Here is a 15,113-nt window from a genome sequence, read left to right as displayed (position 1 = left end):
AGCAGTGTTACCTGGTGAGGAACGACTACTAGTCAGACACATGCATGGTGCACATATTATCAGTGAGTGTGTGCCTGTGTGTAGACTGTGGAAGGCCTGTGATTTATCTGAGTTTGACCAAGAGCAGATTGTGATGGCCCAGAAACTTGGCATGAGCATTTTGGAAAAAGCTCGACTTGTTGGGTGTTCAAAGAGTGCTATGGCGAGTGTCTTCAACACAAGTCGAAGCCAAGGTGAAACCACATCCACATATCATGGGATTTGGCAGCCACACCTCATTACAGATATTGGAGATCTTAGGCTGGCAGACTGGTAAAACATGACATGTGGTGAACTGTGGCAAAGCTAACATCAGACTTTAATGCTGGGCAGAGTACAAGTGTGTCTGAACACACAGTGCACTGAACACTTGTATTGATGGGCCTCAACAGCCAATGAACCAGGCATGCATCTTCCAGGGGGGACAGCTACCAACATATGCACTATGGGATGGAGACAAGTTGGCAGCATCTCCATTACGCTCCGGGCAACATTCACATGGCCCTCCATGGGTCAAGAGGAGCTTGTGCAAGGAACCATGCATGTGCCAATGTTAATATCATGACACTGACAACTATAACTGAAATGGGTGCGTGACCATCTGCACTGGATACTGGCACAGTGGCAAAGCATTGCAAGGTCTGATGAATCCTGATACCTTCTTCATCATGCTGATGGGAGAGAGCAAATCCGACGTCTTCCAGGGGAATAGCTCCTGATACCTCTACTGTGGGACAGAGACAAACTGGCAGCCACTCCATTATGCTCTGGGGAACATTTACATGCACACCCATGGGTCCAGTGGAGCTCATACAAGGTACCATGATGGCCAAGGCATATCATATATTGGTTGTAGATCACATACACCCCTTCACGATGATCATGTTTCCTGATGGCAGCGGCTTTTTTCAACAAGATAATGTGCTGTCTTACAAGCCCAGGTGTGTGATGGAATGTTTTGAGGAACACAGTGACAACTTCCAATTGATATGCTGGGCCCCCAACTCACCAGATCTGAACCCACTCGAACAAATCTGGTATGTGATCGAACATGGTGTCAGAGCTCATCACCACCCCCTCCCCAGAATTTTCGGGAATTAGGTGACTTGTGTGTGCATATGCAGTGCCGTATCTCCAGCAATCTACCGAGGTCTCATTGGTTCCATGTTATGAGGCAGTGGTGCTGTTATCCGTGCTGAAGGTGGACATTAGGTAGGTGGTCATAATGTTCTGGGTGATCAGAGCATATCATGTACTAGCATGTGGCAATAGCCTGTCTGATAATAGTATAAATGTCAAAATTGTCCAATAATACATTATTTAATGAAGAGGCAGCCTTACTGCAAGTGACTACATTTTAAAATGCAGGAATTAACTAAAATTTGGGCCAACAGAGGTGAGCATTGCAAATATTTCCAACATATTTAACTATATACACGTGGGTATAGTCTGACAGATCTATTGCAGTGCTTTCCATCTGAACAATTACAGCACTCCAGCATGGCAGCAGTACCACGATGTATCACAGTGTAGGGTGCACGGTACAGTTACTTGGAGTTGTCATAAGCACAGCTGAGGTGTTCTGCAAGGGCCAGGTGAGAGGCAGACACATGTCAATACCAGATTTTGGTGCAACTGGCCCTTCCAACATACTCGTTATGTGAGTACATGTGATGCCAGTATTTGATGTGTGTTACTTATCTTATGATATCATTTAAGATATAAAGAAGAATTAATGATACATTATTTTAAAGAATATGGTACGCTACACTTTTTGAAACCAAATATTTATTAGTACCATGTAAATATACAGTGTTTCTATTAGGGTCAAGAATAAGGTAGCAGAAAAATCTTGGAAATCAATCTAGGCTAATACATACAGGTAGGGGTGTCAGATAAAAAAGATTGCTGAGACATATCTTCTGATGCTCCTACCTTTGTCAGCAACATCATATGGTAATGAGAAAATAAATTTTATTACAATTTTATGAACAATCTCTTTCATTAATGAAAGATGTCAGCTACATGTTACAACATTGTGGCACCTGCTAGGTTACTATCATACACACTACACATTATTTACAGAATATACATTTTATATAATTTGTTAGGTTACTTTCAACCTACCAATGTTTTCATATTTAAAATTGTTCTTAGAATGACATGCCACTTTATCTGTCAGTAATAACTTTTCATCATTGCTAATAATTTAGGCAAATCATGTAATAACACAAATTATATTTTTATTAGTTATTATAAACCAACAAGTAGTTGCAGGAAATTCAGCCTGTGAGTAAATAAGGACCAGCTTGAACCAGACAAGGGACTCAGTTTTCAGCTATGCCAGAAGTGGGAGCTGCATTATTCTGCATGGCATTTTGGATACACATTTCTGTTGTGACTCAGAGTTATTCACAATCATGCTCTCAGTGTTTATGAAAATGTCACAGTTGTGTCACTCTACATGATGATTTCAAGAATTGTGGATGCTGGTTGCATGTTAAGTCCCTTTACATAATCAAACTTATTTGTCAAATTCACATTTATCTATCCATGTACTTGTCAAACAAGTTTGTACCCAATCCAACAAGTTTGTCAATTTAACCTCATTTCTGAAGTGGACACTGTTCATGTACACTGTATTTTGACACTAGTAATATGGCACCAAATGCAGATAAAGCATTTCAAGCATTCTCTCTGGCACTGTGTTTAAAGAAGGAGCAAACAAGACACTGATCCAGTGAATGGCTTCAAATGAGAGACAAATAGAGCTGTGAAACACTGTCACAGGAAATAATTATGCCAGCTTTCCCTGAATGGAAAGTAAAACTTTTAATAACTTCTTTAGAGTTACTTTGCTCTCAAGTTGAGAAAGAAGTTACAAATATACAAAAATGTATTCTTTTTGCTCGGTCCTCTAATGACAGGTTATTGAAATATGACAGTGTGGGTGTATATGGCCTAAACCATCCATGGAAGAACCTGAGGGCTTCAATTTCGTAAAAATTTTATTGAAGCATCACTTGTACATTGTGCATACAATACTGATTTTCTTCCTAACCTTTTCCTGCATAATATATGGCTGGGAAAGATGTGACAAATCTACCATTTTGGTAACTGCTAGTGCTATTTTGTTTTTATTGTTCATCATAATTTCTGTTGATGCACAGAAACTCATGATACAGTGAGATAAATTGTAATAAAACTTTTCACTAAACATATATGATGAAACATCAATACAAGCAATGTCGCCATTTTGTCAAATTTCCTGTCACTCAAAATGTTTCTCAAACATGGTCCATATTTGATAAACGTGTCAAACAGCACCATAAACATCCAGATCTTTGAGAAACTTATCAAAGTTTGACAACTTGTTTGATCATGTATGGGCATCTTTAGAAGTTTTCATGAGTTAGCCGCAGCAAACTCTACAATGAATCAATATCTAATCCCGAAGTTGTGGTGAACTCATTCAACAATTTCTTTACAAGCATAGCTGAAAAACTGGTCCAAAATAATCCTAACACAAATTACCAACCAGCAAACCAAAAATATCACACATGTGCAGAGTCAATTTTCATTACCAAAGTCACTGAAAATGATGTTGCAAAAGCCCTCAGAGAGTTAAAAAATTCATATTCAGCTGGAATTGATGGTATCCCAGCAGCTGTAATCAAAAATTGTGAACACACAATTGCTGAACCATTAACTCACCTCTGTGACTGTTCTTTACAGGCAGGTATCTTCCCTGAAGCTCTGAAACTTTCTAAAGTAATTCATGTCTTCAAAAAAGGTGATAATAAAGATATGAATAACTACAGGCCTATCTCAATCTCATCCTGCTTTTCTAAAGTTTTTGAAAAAATAATGTCCAAAAAAATGATGGACTTCATTGAAAAAAAAAAAAGATTTACTAAGTTTAGCTCAACATGGGTTCAGAAGCAACAAATCTACTGAAACTACAGTATATGATTGCATAAATATGCTTTTAGAACTGTTAGATAGAAAACAACCCATAACAGCCATATTTCTGGATCTGTCAAAGGCTTTTGACACTGTTGACCACAAAATATTACTGGAAAAATTAGAACGCTACGGTATCAGAGGAACTGAAAACAACTGGATTGCTACATTCCTTGCCCGCATCTCGTGGTCGTGCGGTAGTGTTCTCGCTTCCCACGCCTGGGTTCCCGGGTTCGATTCCCGGCGGGGTCAGGGATTTTCTCTGCCTCGTGATGGCTGGGTGTTGTGTGATGTCCGTAGGTTAGTTAGGTTTAAGAAGTTCTAAGTTCTAGGGGACTGATGACCATAGATGTTAAGTCCCATAGTGCTCAGAGCCATTTGAACCATTTTTTGCTACATTCCTAACCAATCGGATGCAGAGAGTCAGCATGAAATATACTAATAGACAAAGCAACTCAATAACCGAAATACTATCTAGTAATAAAACTGTAAAGCAGGGTGTTCCACAGGGCTCTGTATTGGGACCCCTACTTTTCCTCCTGTATATTAATGACTTGAGCCTGAATGTTGATGCACACAAAACAATAATATTTGCTGATGACACAACTGTACTCCTCAAAGGGGAGAATACAGAGGCTGTGCAAAAAGCTGTGAACTTGGCTATGGATCAACTCAGCAACTGGGCAAAAATCAACAGATTAACTATCAACACCAGAAAGACAGCTTCCATGAACTTCCACACAACACAAAATGCAAATTCCTCTCAGCCATCTGTCACTATAAATAACCAGTCAATAGATACCAACACTGTTTTCAAATTCCTAGGTCTGTGGGTTCAAGATAACCTGAAATGGAATACACATACAGGAAAGGTAAATACCAGGATCTGTACTGGCTGTTATGCATTGAGTGTACTGAAAACATGTGCTAGCCTGAAAACATTAACCAGTGCCTACTACGCTTATATACAAGCCCACCTAAAATATGGTGTAATATTCTGGGGAAATGCTCCAACTGCTCTGAGCACATTCAGAATCCAGAAGAGAGCAATGAGGATTATTACTGGGAGCAAACCCAGAGACTCCTGCAAACCCATCTTCAGAAAGTTGGAAATCCTTACACTGCCTTGCCTCTACATTCTTGAGACTCTAAAATTCTTCAGAAAACACATAGTGCCAACTGATCCCAGAGTCGTAAAAAATAATGAAATACATGAACACAACACCAGGAAAAACACAAACCTGCATGTTATACGTACAAACACTCAACAGTGTAAAAAGGGAGTTTTCCACATGGACCTGCAACTGTTCAACAATCTTCCCACTGGTATTAAGTCCATCGAAGACAACATAAAATTTAGCAAAGCCGTGAAGTCATATTTGTTGTGTCACTGTTTTTACTCTGTAAATGAATACTTAGAACAGTAACCTTACTGTTTGTGTTAAATTGAAAACATTGAGCAATATAATACATTAGGATACTATAGGCTTATGTTAATATATGTTAACAATGTTAAATGATATTTTCTGACATCTGCAACACACTGTGTACCATCAGATCACACGGAATAAATAAATTAATAAATAAATTTGCATTTATTTGTGACTTGACAAACAGTTACGTTTTGTATTTATTTGTGGCTAGTGCTTCACTCTGGACTTGTAATTCTTTGAGTGTGCTACAATTGGGATCTGTGTTTATTTCATGGTGCAACAAACAGTTAGGAAATATATTTATTCTTTGGGTCCAGAACATTGATTTATTTGGGCCATCAGTGCTCAAAACTTAGAAATTTCACAGCATTATCTACACTGTATGGAGGCTCATGAAGCTTTAACATTTGTTTTAAGCTCAATTGGTGCACCATTTTGCTGTTAACACCAGTTCCTGCACACAGTAGGCATCGGTGAAGAGCGTTAATGAAACCTCATTAAATAAGCTTTTAGTTTAAATACAGACAATAGCATAAACTGTAGTTTGGTTGCAATTCATTTCAGGTATATATTAGAGGAATATTTTGTTGTTATCAACTAGGCACATTCAGCAGTATAAACTAAACTAAACTCTGTCTGAACAGGCCTTGGAAGGCCCAATGGCACCAACCGACTGCTGTGTCACCCTCAGCCATAGGCGTCACTGGATGTGGATATAGAGGGGCATGTGGTCAGCACACCACTCTCCCAGCCATTATGTCAGTTTACGAGACCAGAGCCCCTACTTTTCAATCAAGTAGATCCTCAGTTTGTCTCACAAGGGCTCAGTGCACCCCGCTTGCCAACAACGCTTGTCAGACTGGATGGTCACCCATCCAAGTGCTAGCCTAGCCCAACAGTGCTCAACTTTGCTGATCTGATGGGAACCGGTGTTACCACTGTGGCAAGGCTGCTGGCCGTTCAGCAGTATACTCTTATTAAAATTACTCTGTGACTGATATATTGTGGTTGTCAGGAGCAGTGTTGCCAAGGTGCAGGCATCCATGCTTCACAAGCTGCTGCATGTACCTACAAAACAGGCAATACAGTGAGCATATGATGCACAAGAAAGAACAATGATTAGCTGGTGGCTGGACCCTACCACTTGACTTGCTGAAATGTCAGTTACAAAGTAATTTTAATTGGAATATAGTACTAGTACTGTATTGCCACAGTGATAACACAGTTATTGTGGTTGTAAAATTAGTATCACCAAATCGTTGTTTTTATTCAGTGCACATAATATGAGGTATTACCCTGAACTGATGTGGCAAAAGGTCTGAGAATGTTTTATGCTTCACTGCAAAGATTTATGTCTACTGAAAGGGTGACTGTTATTCGACAATCAACCTTATTTCTATGAATTACCCATAAACCAGCAGTGACACACAAACAAATAGTTTGAAGTGGAAATAAATATAATGCAAATAGGCCAGAAATGCTGTAGGCTACAGCATTCTTCCTCAGGTTTGACTACTCTCTGTTTCCATTAACAACTGCTTTTGAGATCTCTCAAATGCAAAACTTGGATGAGAAATTTTATTTCATCGTATATATCTTTTTTTAACACTTTCAGTGTAGATTTTCATTAGGAAAGGCAAGGATTAATTTCAACAAAAGTGACTACCGAGATCAAAATGTGATGTGCCTGTGAGATAGTTACATTTAACACAAATAAACACTTGTCAAAAACTGAAACTACACAACATGCAAGACTGTAGAAACCTCTACTCTATTACAAAAGTTCCAAAACTATGTGCATGACTCATTCATTCATCACACTTTGAAGATCCCATAACGAAGGAATACTCTCTAGGATGTGGAATGAGTCAAGATAAGTGAACCATATTAAAAAGTTTTATTAATTATCATTGAACTACCACGGGACTACACCGTTTGTGATTGCTCAAGCAAAATCTACCACTAAAATTAAGAGAAAATCTGTTAGATTGAAAAATGTTGCCACTTCATCAGTTGAATTAAACAACTTTTGTTTCTCCCCTAGGGCTAGTTTAATCTCTACATCACTAAACAGATATTTGATACAGAACATAAGTCAAGGTTGTGCCATTAGAAGAGAAGCCCGTTAACATAAAAATGCGAGACATGGATCTAAAAAGAATCTTCAGTCCCTGAATATACACGGCCCAGTCATATTAATATGACAACCATCTATGTTTGAGGTCAAATTGTGATAACCACTAACAGACAGCAGGGGGCAATGTAAGCAGTGGAGGGTGTATAAAGTGTGTTGGGGGTACATGGGAAACAGTCAGCCATTGTAATAATCCAGAAATGGAATGATTTATATGACATCCAAAAGTACATGACTGCTGGCTTTCAGGCCAAGCATGGAAGCATTTCCAAAATGATTAAGTTTATAAAGTCTTTGCATGGTGTCATAATTAAGGTATACTGTGCATAGCAAGATGGCACTATCCAAAACTGGCAAAGAGGCAACTATGGTGCACCACAGTCAATAGATGACAACAGCAAATGATGGCTATGGAGCTGTATACAGGTATGTAGACATGCAACTTTTGAGCAACTGACAGCCCAGATGAACCACAATGCTACTATAAGTGTCTCCTCAATGACTCTTCAGCACATTTTGTTGCATATAGGTCTCCACAGCAGGTATCTGGCTCATGCACCCATGCTGACTGCTGTTTATCAGTGACAAAAGCTGAAATTTGCATGCCAGTACCACAACTAGATGTTCACTGAGTGGTGAGCCAGTGTTATCATCTGGGGAGTGTTATGGTGGCACAATGGATCAACACAAGTATGCATCTATGCTTGGGGACCATCTCCATCCCTATGTGCAGTTTGTTTTTCCTCAGCACAATGGCCATCTACCAACAGTGCAGTGCAATGTGTCACACAGCCCTCAGTGCATATGTGTGGTTCAAAGAGCACCAGGATGAGTTTAGCAAAGTCCCCTGGCCACCAAACTCTGCTGCAGATTTAAGCCCCATCAAGAATCTGTGTGACCACCTTGATTGGGCTGCTTGTGCCATGGATCCACAGTGAGAAACCTAGTGCAGCTGGCCACAGCACTAGAGTTGACATGGCTCCACATCAGTGTTGGTACCTTCCAGAATCTCATTACCTCTCTTCCTGCACATCTCATAGCTGTCCACACTGAAAAATGTGATTGTTCAGACTTTTTGACAGGTAGTCACCAGTGTGACTGGGCAGTGTAAATAATCATACAATTTGTGTAGGAGTGGAGAATATATTTTAATTTTGTTTTGAATTCATACAGAATCTAAATGTATCACTTTACATCAGATGAAATGTTTTTAACACCTTCCAATCAGAAAATAGAACCTTGCTATGAGCTCTAGACAAGGAAGCTAAACAGACACTGAAATTATTTTGATGTGTTGTATTGAAAGTGTGTAAACCATAGTTCACATGAAATGGATTCTTGTGTAAATCATAGTTCAGAAGAAATGGATTCTTGCTGTTAGCAACAAACACAATTAAGGAATAAATATTGTATAAAGTAAGTATTATAGTTCCAAGACTATTTAAGAAACCTCTGCAGGATCTGCTGACATCTACTTTTACACAACTCTTACTTCTTGGTTTTGATGAAGAAATACTTTTCTTACTTTTGATATAATTCCATAAAAGACAATTTCATAAAGAAACAGAGAGTGAACATTGAGCTGTAAAATATATGCCAGCTCTGACTTTCTCATTGATAAAAGAAGAGACACTTCTAAGGGCAAAATATGCTAAGATAAACTTATTAATCAGTTTATTTATGTATGGACTCTACATTGTCATCCAGTTCTACCTGAATTAATTATACACATACTGTTCTTACTGAAGATTTTCTGGCATTGAGCACTATTCAGCTGTAGAATGAGTTATTATTTAAATTCTGATATCACTATTTTCACTGAATTACATATTGTTTTAGGTTATAATGTGGAGGAATAATAAATTATGGCAAAGAATACTACAGATCTCTCTCCCCCCCTCTCTCAATATAAACAGCCTTCTTTAAGTAATTCATTAAGTAAGTTTAAAATAGTATTAACAGCTTGTATGTGTTAACAAATGTGATTTAACTGATTAAACTACATATGAAGTACTTCGTTTTGACTCACCATTGGTTTGAGAATAGATTCTTGAACAAAACATAGTACATATAAGAAGGATGTAATGCAGATCACAGCTGAAGTCATGTAAACACCAATGTACCCTGATGCATCAAAAAGTGGTGTGACCCCAGCATTACCAAAGAGTAGGCTCATATATATACAAGCATCAAGCATACCAAGCCTGTAAACAGAAAAGCTGTTCATATTCACAATACATCTGAGAACTAATGTATTATTAACTTGCACAAAGCCTTTCCATTTCTGTACTGATTTGTAAAACAAATTTGCAATATTTTGTTGTAAACTTAGATTTGTCATTGTCTGTGTTCAGGACTTTAGAATGGATGCCCTGATGTAAGAAATGTCATACTATGAAAGATTCTATTGAAGTGCTTTGCCAGTGCCTTCCTATTATCATTTATTCAGAATAAATGTATTGAAGGTGAATATCTAGGCATTGACTGTTTTAGGTATAGAGATATTACCCGTTAGTGACATAAAATTTTTGCCAGTCCGGGACTCAAACCCAGATTTCTTGCCTATCATGACTAATCATCTTAATCATCATTGCACACCTCCCAGACTGACCCAAACTTCCACATGTCATCTACATCACTACATCTCTCTACCATAGTTTGGGACTGCTCATGACAGGCAGGAAGTCTGGCTTCAAGTACCAATCTGGTACAAATTTTCATAAGCTACTAATAGGTAGAGTATCTGTGCTTAACACAGCTGATGCCTAGACATCTGCAAATTTATTTTGAATTAATTTAGGATAGCTATGAATTATCATTACTGTCTGTTTGTCCAGACATACAAATAAATGTTATCAGCATTATGAAAGGGATAGTTGCTTCTCACTATGGTGGTAAATATTGTCATTCAGTTTTTTCACTCCAAATTAGTGACTCTGTATCCAGTACATTTAATTGTAGTTGTAGAAGACTGCAAAGTATTAGTCTAAGACAAGATGGAATGTCCCCACAGATGAGAAAATCAAAATTGTAGTGGTCAACCACTGAAGCAGTCACAACAAAGTCCCAAAGCTTGAAACTTTCCTAAAAAGCAATGAGACTCATATAACATTAAGTACAGAAAGCTGGTTAAAATCCAGATGGCAGATCAGTGAATTTTTTGAGCAAATCTAAGTAGATGGGTAGATCACATAACTAATGAGGAGGCATTGAAAAGAATCAGGGAGAAGAGGAGTTTGTGGCACAACTTGACAAGAAGAAGGGACAGGTTGGTAGGACATGTTCTGAGGCATCAAGGGATCACAAATTTAGCATTGGAGGGCAGTGTGGAGGGTAAAACTCATAGTGGGAGACCAAAAGATGAATACACTAAGCAGATTCAGAAGGATGTAGGTTGCAGTAAGTACTGGGAGATGAAGAAGCTTGCACAGGATAGAGTAGCATGGAGAGCTGCATCAAACCAGTCTCAGGACTGAAGACAACAACAACTAAGTTTGTATTGAAATAATAAGCCAACAGAAAATGGAGCTTATATATTTGTCAAAGTAGACAGGAAACTCAAATCCAAAAAGACAGAAATTGAAGCTGCATCTACATCTACATCTACATCCATACTCTGCAAGCCACCTGACGGTGTGTGGCAGAGGGTACCTTGAGTACCTCTATCGGTTCTCCCTTCTATTCCAGTCTCGTATTGCTCATGGAAAGAAGGATTGTCGGTATGCCTCTGTGTGGGCTCTAATCTCTCTGATTTTATCCTCATGGTCTCTTCGCGAGATATACGTAGGAGGGAGCAATATACTGCTTGACTCTTCGGTGAAGGTATGTTCTCGAAACTTTGACAAAAGCGCGCACCAAGCTACTGAGCATCTCTCCTGCAGAGTCTTCCACTGGAGTTTATCTGTCATCTCCGTAACGCTTTCGCGATTACTAAATGATCCTGTAACAAAGCGCGCTGCTCTCCGTTGGATCTTCTCTATCTCTTCTATCAACCCTATCTGGTACGGATCCCACACTGCTGAGCAGTATTCAAGCAGTGGGCGAACAAGCGTACTGTAACCTACTTCCTTTGTTTACGGATTGCATTTCCTTAGGATTCTTCCAATGAATCTCAGTCTGGCATCTGCTTTACCGACGATCAACATTATATGATCATTCCATTTTAAATCACTCCTAATGCGTACTCCCAGATAATTTATGGTATTAACTGCTTCCAGTTGCTGACCTGCTATTTTGTAGCTAAATGATAAAGGATCTATCTTTCTGTGTATTTGCAGCACATTACACTTGTCTACATTGAGATTCAATTGCCATTCCCTGCACCATGCGTCAATTCGCTGCAGATCCTCCTGCATTTCAATACAATTTTTCCATTGTTACAACCTCTCGATACACCACAGCATCATCTGCAAAGAGCCTCAGTGAACTTCCGATGTCATCCACAAGGTCATTTATGTATATTGTGAATAGCAACGGTCCTATGACACTCCCCTGCGGCACACCTGGGATCACTCTTACTTCGGAAGGCTTCTCTCCATTGAGAATGACATGCTGCGTCCTGTTATCTAGGAACTCCTCAATCCAATCACATAATTGGTCTGATAGTCCATATGCTCTTACTTTGTTCATTAAACGACTGTGGGGAACTGTATCGAACGCCTTGCGGAAGTCAAGAAACACGGCATCTACCTGTGAACCCGTGTCTATGGCCCTCTGAGTCTCGTGGATGAATAGCGCGAGCTGGGTTTCACATGACCGTCTTTTTCGAAACCCATGCTGATTCCTACAGAGTAGATTTCTAGTCTCCAGAAAAGTCATTATACTCGAACACAATACGTGTTCCAAAATTCTACAACTGATCGACGTTAGAGATATAGGTCTATAGTTCTGCACATCTGCTCGACGTCCCTTCTTGAAAACGGGGATGACCTGTGCCCTTTTCCAATCCTTTGGAACGCTACGCTCTTCTAGAGACCTACGGTACACCGCTGCAAGAAGGGGGGCAAGTTCCTTCGCGTACTCTGTGTAAAATTGAACTGGTATCCCATCAGGTCCAGAGGCCTTTCCTCTTTTGAGCGATTTTAATTGTTTCTCTATCCCTCTGTGGTCTATTTTGATATCTACCATTTTGTCATCTGTGTGACAATCTAGAGAAGGAACTACAGTGCAGTCTTCCTCTGTGAAACAACTTTGGAAAAAGACATTTAGTATTTCGGCCTTTAGTCTGTCATCCTCTGTTTCAATACCATTTTGGTCACAGAGTGTCTGGACATTTTGTTTTGATCCACCTACCACTTTGACATAAGACCAAAATTTCTTAGGATTTTCTGACAAGTCAGTACATAGAACTTTACTTTCGAATTCATTGAACACCTCTCGCATAGCCCCCTCACACTACATTTCGCTTCGCGTAATTTTTGTTCGTCTGCAAGGCTTTGGCTATGTTTATGTTTGCTGTGAAGTCCCTTTGCTTCTGCAGCAGTTTTCTAACTCGGTTGTTGTACCACGGTGGCTCTTTTCCATCTCTTACAATTTTGCTTGGCACATACTCATCTAACGCATTATGTACGATAGTTTTGAACTTTGTCCACTGATCCTCAACACTATCTGTACTTGAGACAAAACTTTTGTGTTGAGCCAACAGGTACTCTGAAATCTGCTTTTTGTCACTTTTTCTAAACAGAAAAATCTTCCTACTCTTTTTAATATTCCTATTTACGGCTGAAATCATCGATGCTTTATGATCGCTGATTCCCTGTTCTGCGTTAACTTTTTCAAATAGTTCAGGTCTGTTTGTCACCAGAAGGTCTAATATGTTATCGCCATGAGTCGGTTCTCTGTTTAACTGCTCAAGGTAGTTTTCAGATAAAGCACTTTAAAAAAATGCATGTGAGGTTTCTGAGCAAAACACACTATCAAGGGTGTATATAAGCTTATAACTTGGTCCTTCCAATGATCAACAGACTCATCCCAAGATGTAACTGGAAACTTTAGAGAAACCACCAGCTTACTAATCATAATTCCATCACTGAAGGAAAGATTTAGATAGTTTATTAAGTGCTCGGCAAGACAAAGCAACCTCTGAAACAATATTAAATGCTTCCTCTGAAATCTACTTAAAGAAAGCAATTCAGATACCCACTCATGACAGGAATACATTTGATCTAATAGCAATAAATAGACCTAATTACTTTGAGGATTCTCATACTGAAATGATAACAAAAGTAAAAAGGATAAGTTAACTAAAACATGTTGAAGGTGGATCAAGTCACAGAGTGTCATATCTCAGAGAGGTAGTAGTAGCCTTTTTCCCTGGCTAGGAGCACTACAGGGACTGTGGCTCACGTTTAGAATAATAGTTGATTAAGTACACAGGAGGTACCCTCCATGGCATACAGACAGTACAAAGAAACTTTTAAGAAAACAGTGACTAATGCATATTAAATGTAAACCAAAGCACAGGGCTGTAGATAGAGTAATTCTGAGGCAAACATATTTGGCTACCAAATGAGCAATAAATGAAGCTTTCAATGACTACTTTAGCAGAATCTTACTGAAAGATCTCTCACAAAACCCAAAACAATTCTGGTGATACATAAAGGCTGTCATGGTCCTGATGTTCAGTGTGCAGACACTAATTGATGTCACAAAAACCAAACTGCACGTAATAAAGCAGCAATATACATACTAAACACTCCTTTCTAAGCTACAAGAGTTGTTGTTGTTGTGGTATTCAGTCCAAAGACTGGTTCCACGCAGCTCCCCATGCTACTCTATCCTGTACAAGCCTCTTCATCTTGAAGTGACTACCTACTGCAACCTATGTCCCAGTGAATATGCTTACTGTATTCATCTCTTGGTCTCCCTCTATGATTTTTACTCCCCACGCTTCCTTCAGTAAAAAATTGGTGATCCCTTGATGCCTCAGAATGTGTCCTACCAATCAATCCCTTGTTTTAGTCAGGTTGTACTACAAATTTCTCTTATCCCCAATTCTATTCAGTACCTCTTCATTAGTTATGTGACCTACCCATCTAATCTTCAGCATTCTTCTGTAGCACCACATTTCAAAAGCTTCTATTCTCTTCTTGTCTAAACTGTTTGTCATACATATTTCACTTCCACACTTAGCTACACTCCATACAAATACTTTCAGAAAACACTTACTGACACTTAAATCTATACTTGATATTAACAAATTTCTCTTCTTCAGAAATGCTTTTCCTGCCATTGCCAGTATACTTTTTACATTCTCCTTACTTCGACCATCATAAGTTATTTTGCTTCCCAAATAGCAAAACTCGTTTACTACTTTAAGTGCCTCATGTCCTAATCTAATCCCATCAGCATCACATGATTTAATTCAACTACATTCCATTATCCTCATTTTGCTTTTGTTGATTTTCATCTCATATCCTCCTTTCAAGATACTGTTCATTCCATTCAACTGCTCTCCAAGTCCTTTACTGTCTCTGACAGAATTACAATGTCATCAGAAAACCTCTAAGTTTTTACTTCTTCTCTCTGGCCTTTAATTCCTACTC

At 38.9% G+C, this 15,113-nt stretch overlaps 1 protein-coding gene across 2 annotated transcripts in view; it reads right to left on the bottom strand.

Annotated features, from left to right (window-relative positions):
• The window catches only part of LOC126418537 (proton-coupled folate transporter-like), a 158,755-nt gene that overhangs the window by 79,162 nt on the left and 64,480 nt on the right, over window positions 1-15,113 (bottom strand). For both annotated transcript variants that reach the window (XM_050085349.1, XM_050085350.1), the window contains exon 5: window positions 9,599-9,773. In XM_050085349.1, the coding sequence (XP_049941306.1) occupies window positions 9,599-9,773 (175 nt within the window). The remainder of the gene's footprint in view (window positions 1-9,598; window positions 9,774-15,113) is intronic.

Source organism: Schistocerca serialis, chromosome 9 (genome assembly GCF_023864345.2).
Source record: "Schistocerca serialis cubense isolate TAMUIC-IGC-003099 chromosome 9, iqSchSeri2.2, whole genome shotgun sequence".
Taxonomy (NCBI): Eukaryota; Metazoa; Arthropoda; class Insecta; order Orthoptera; family Acrididae; genus Schistocerca; species Schistocerca serialis.
The sequence above is the reverse complement of the archived record's forward strand: the minus strand, read 5'-3'. Positions and strand labels throughout refer to the sequence as shown.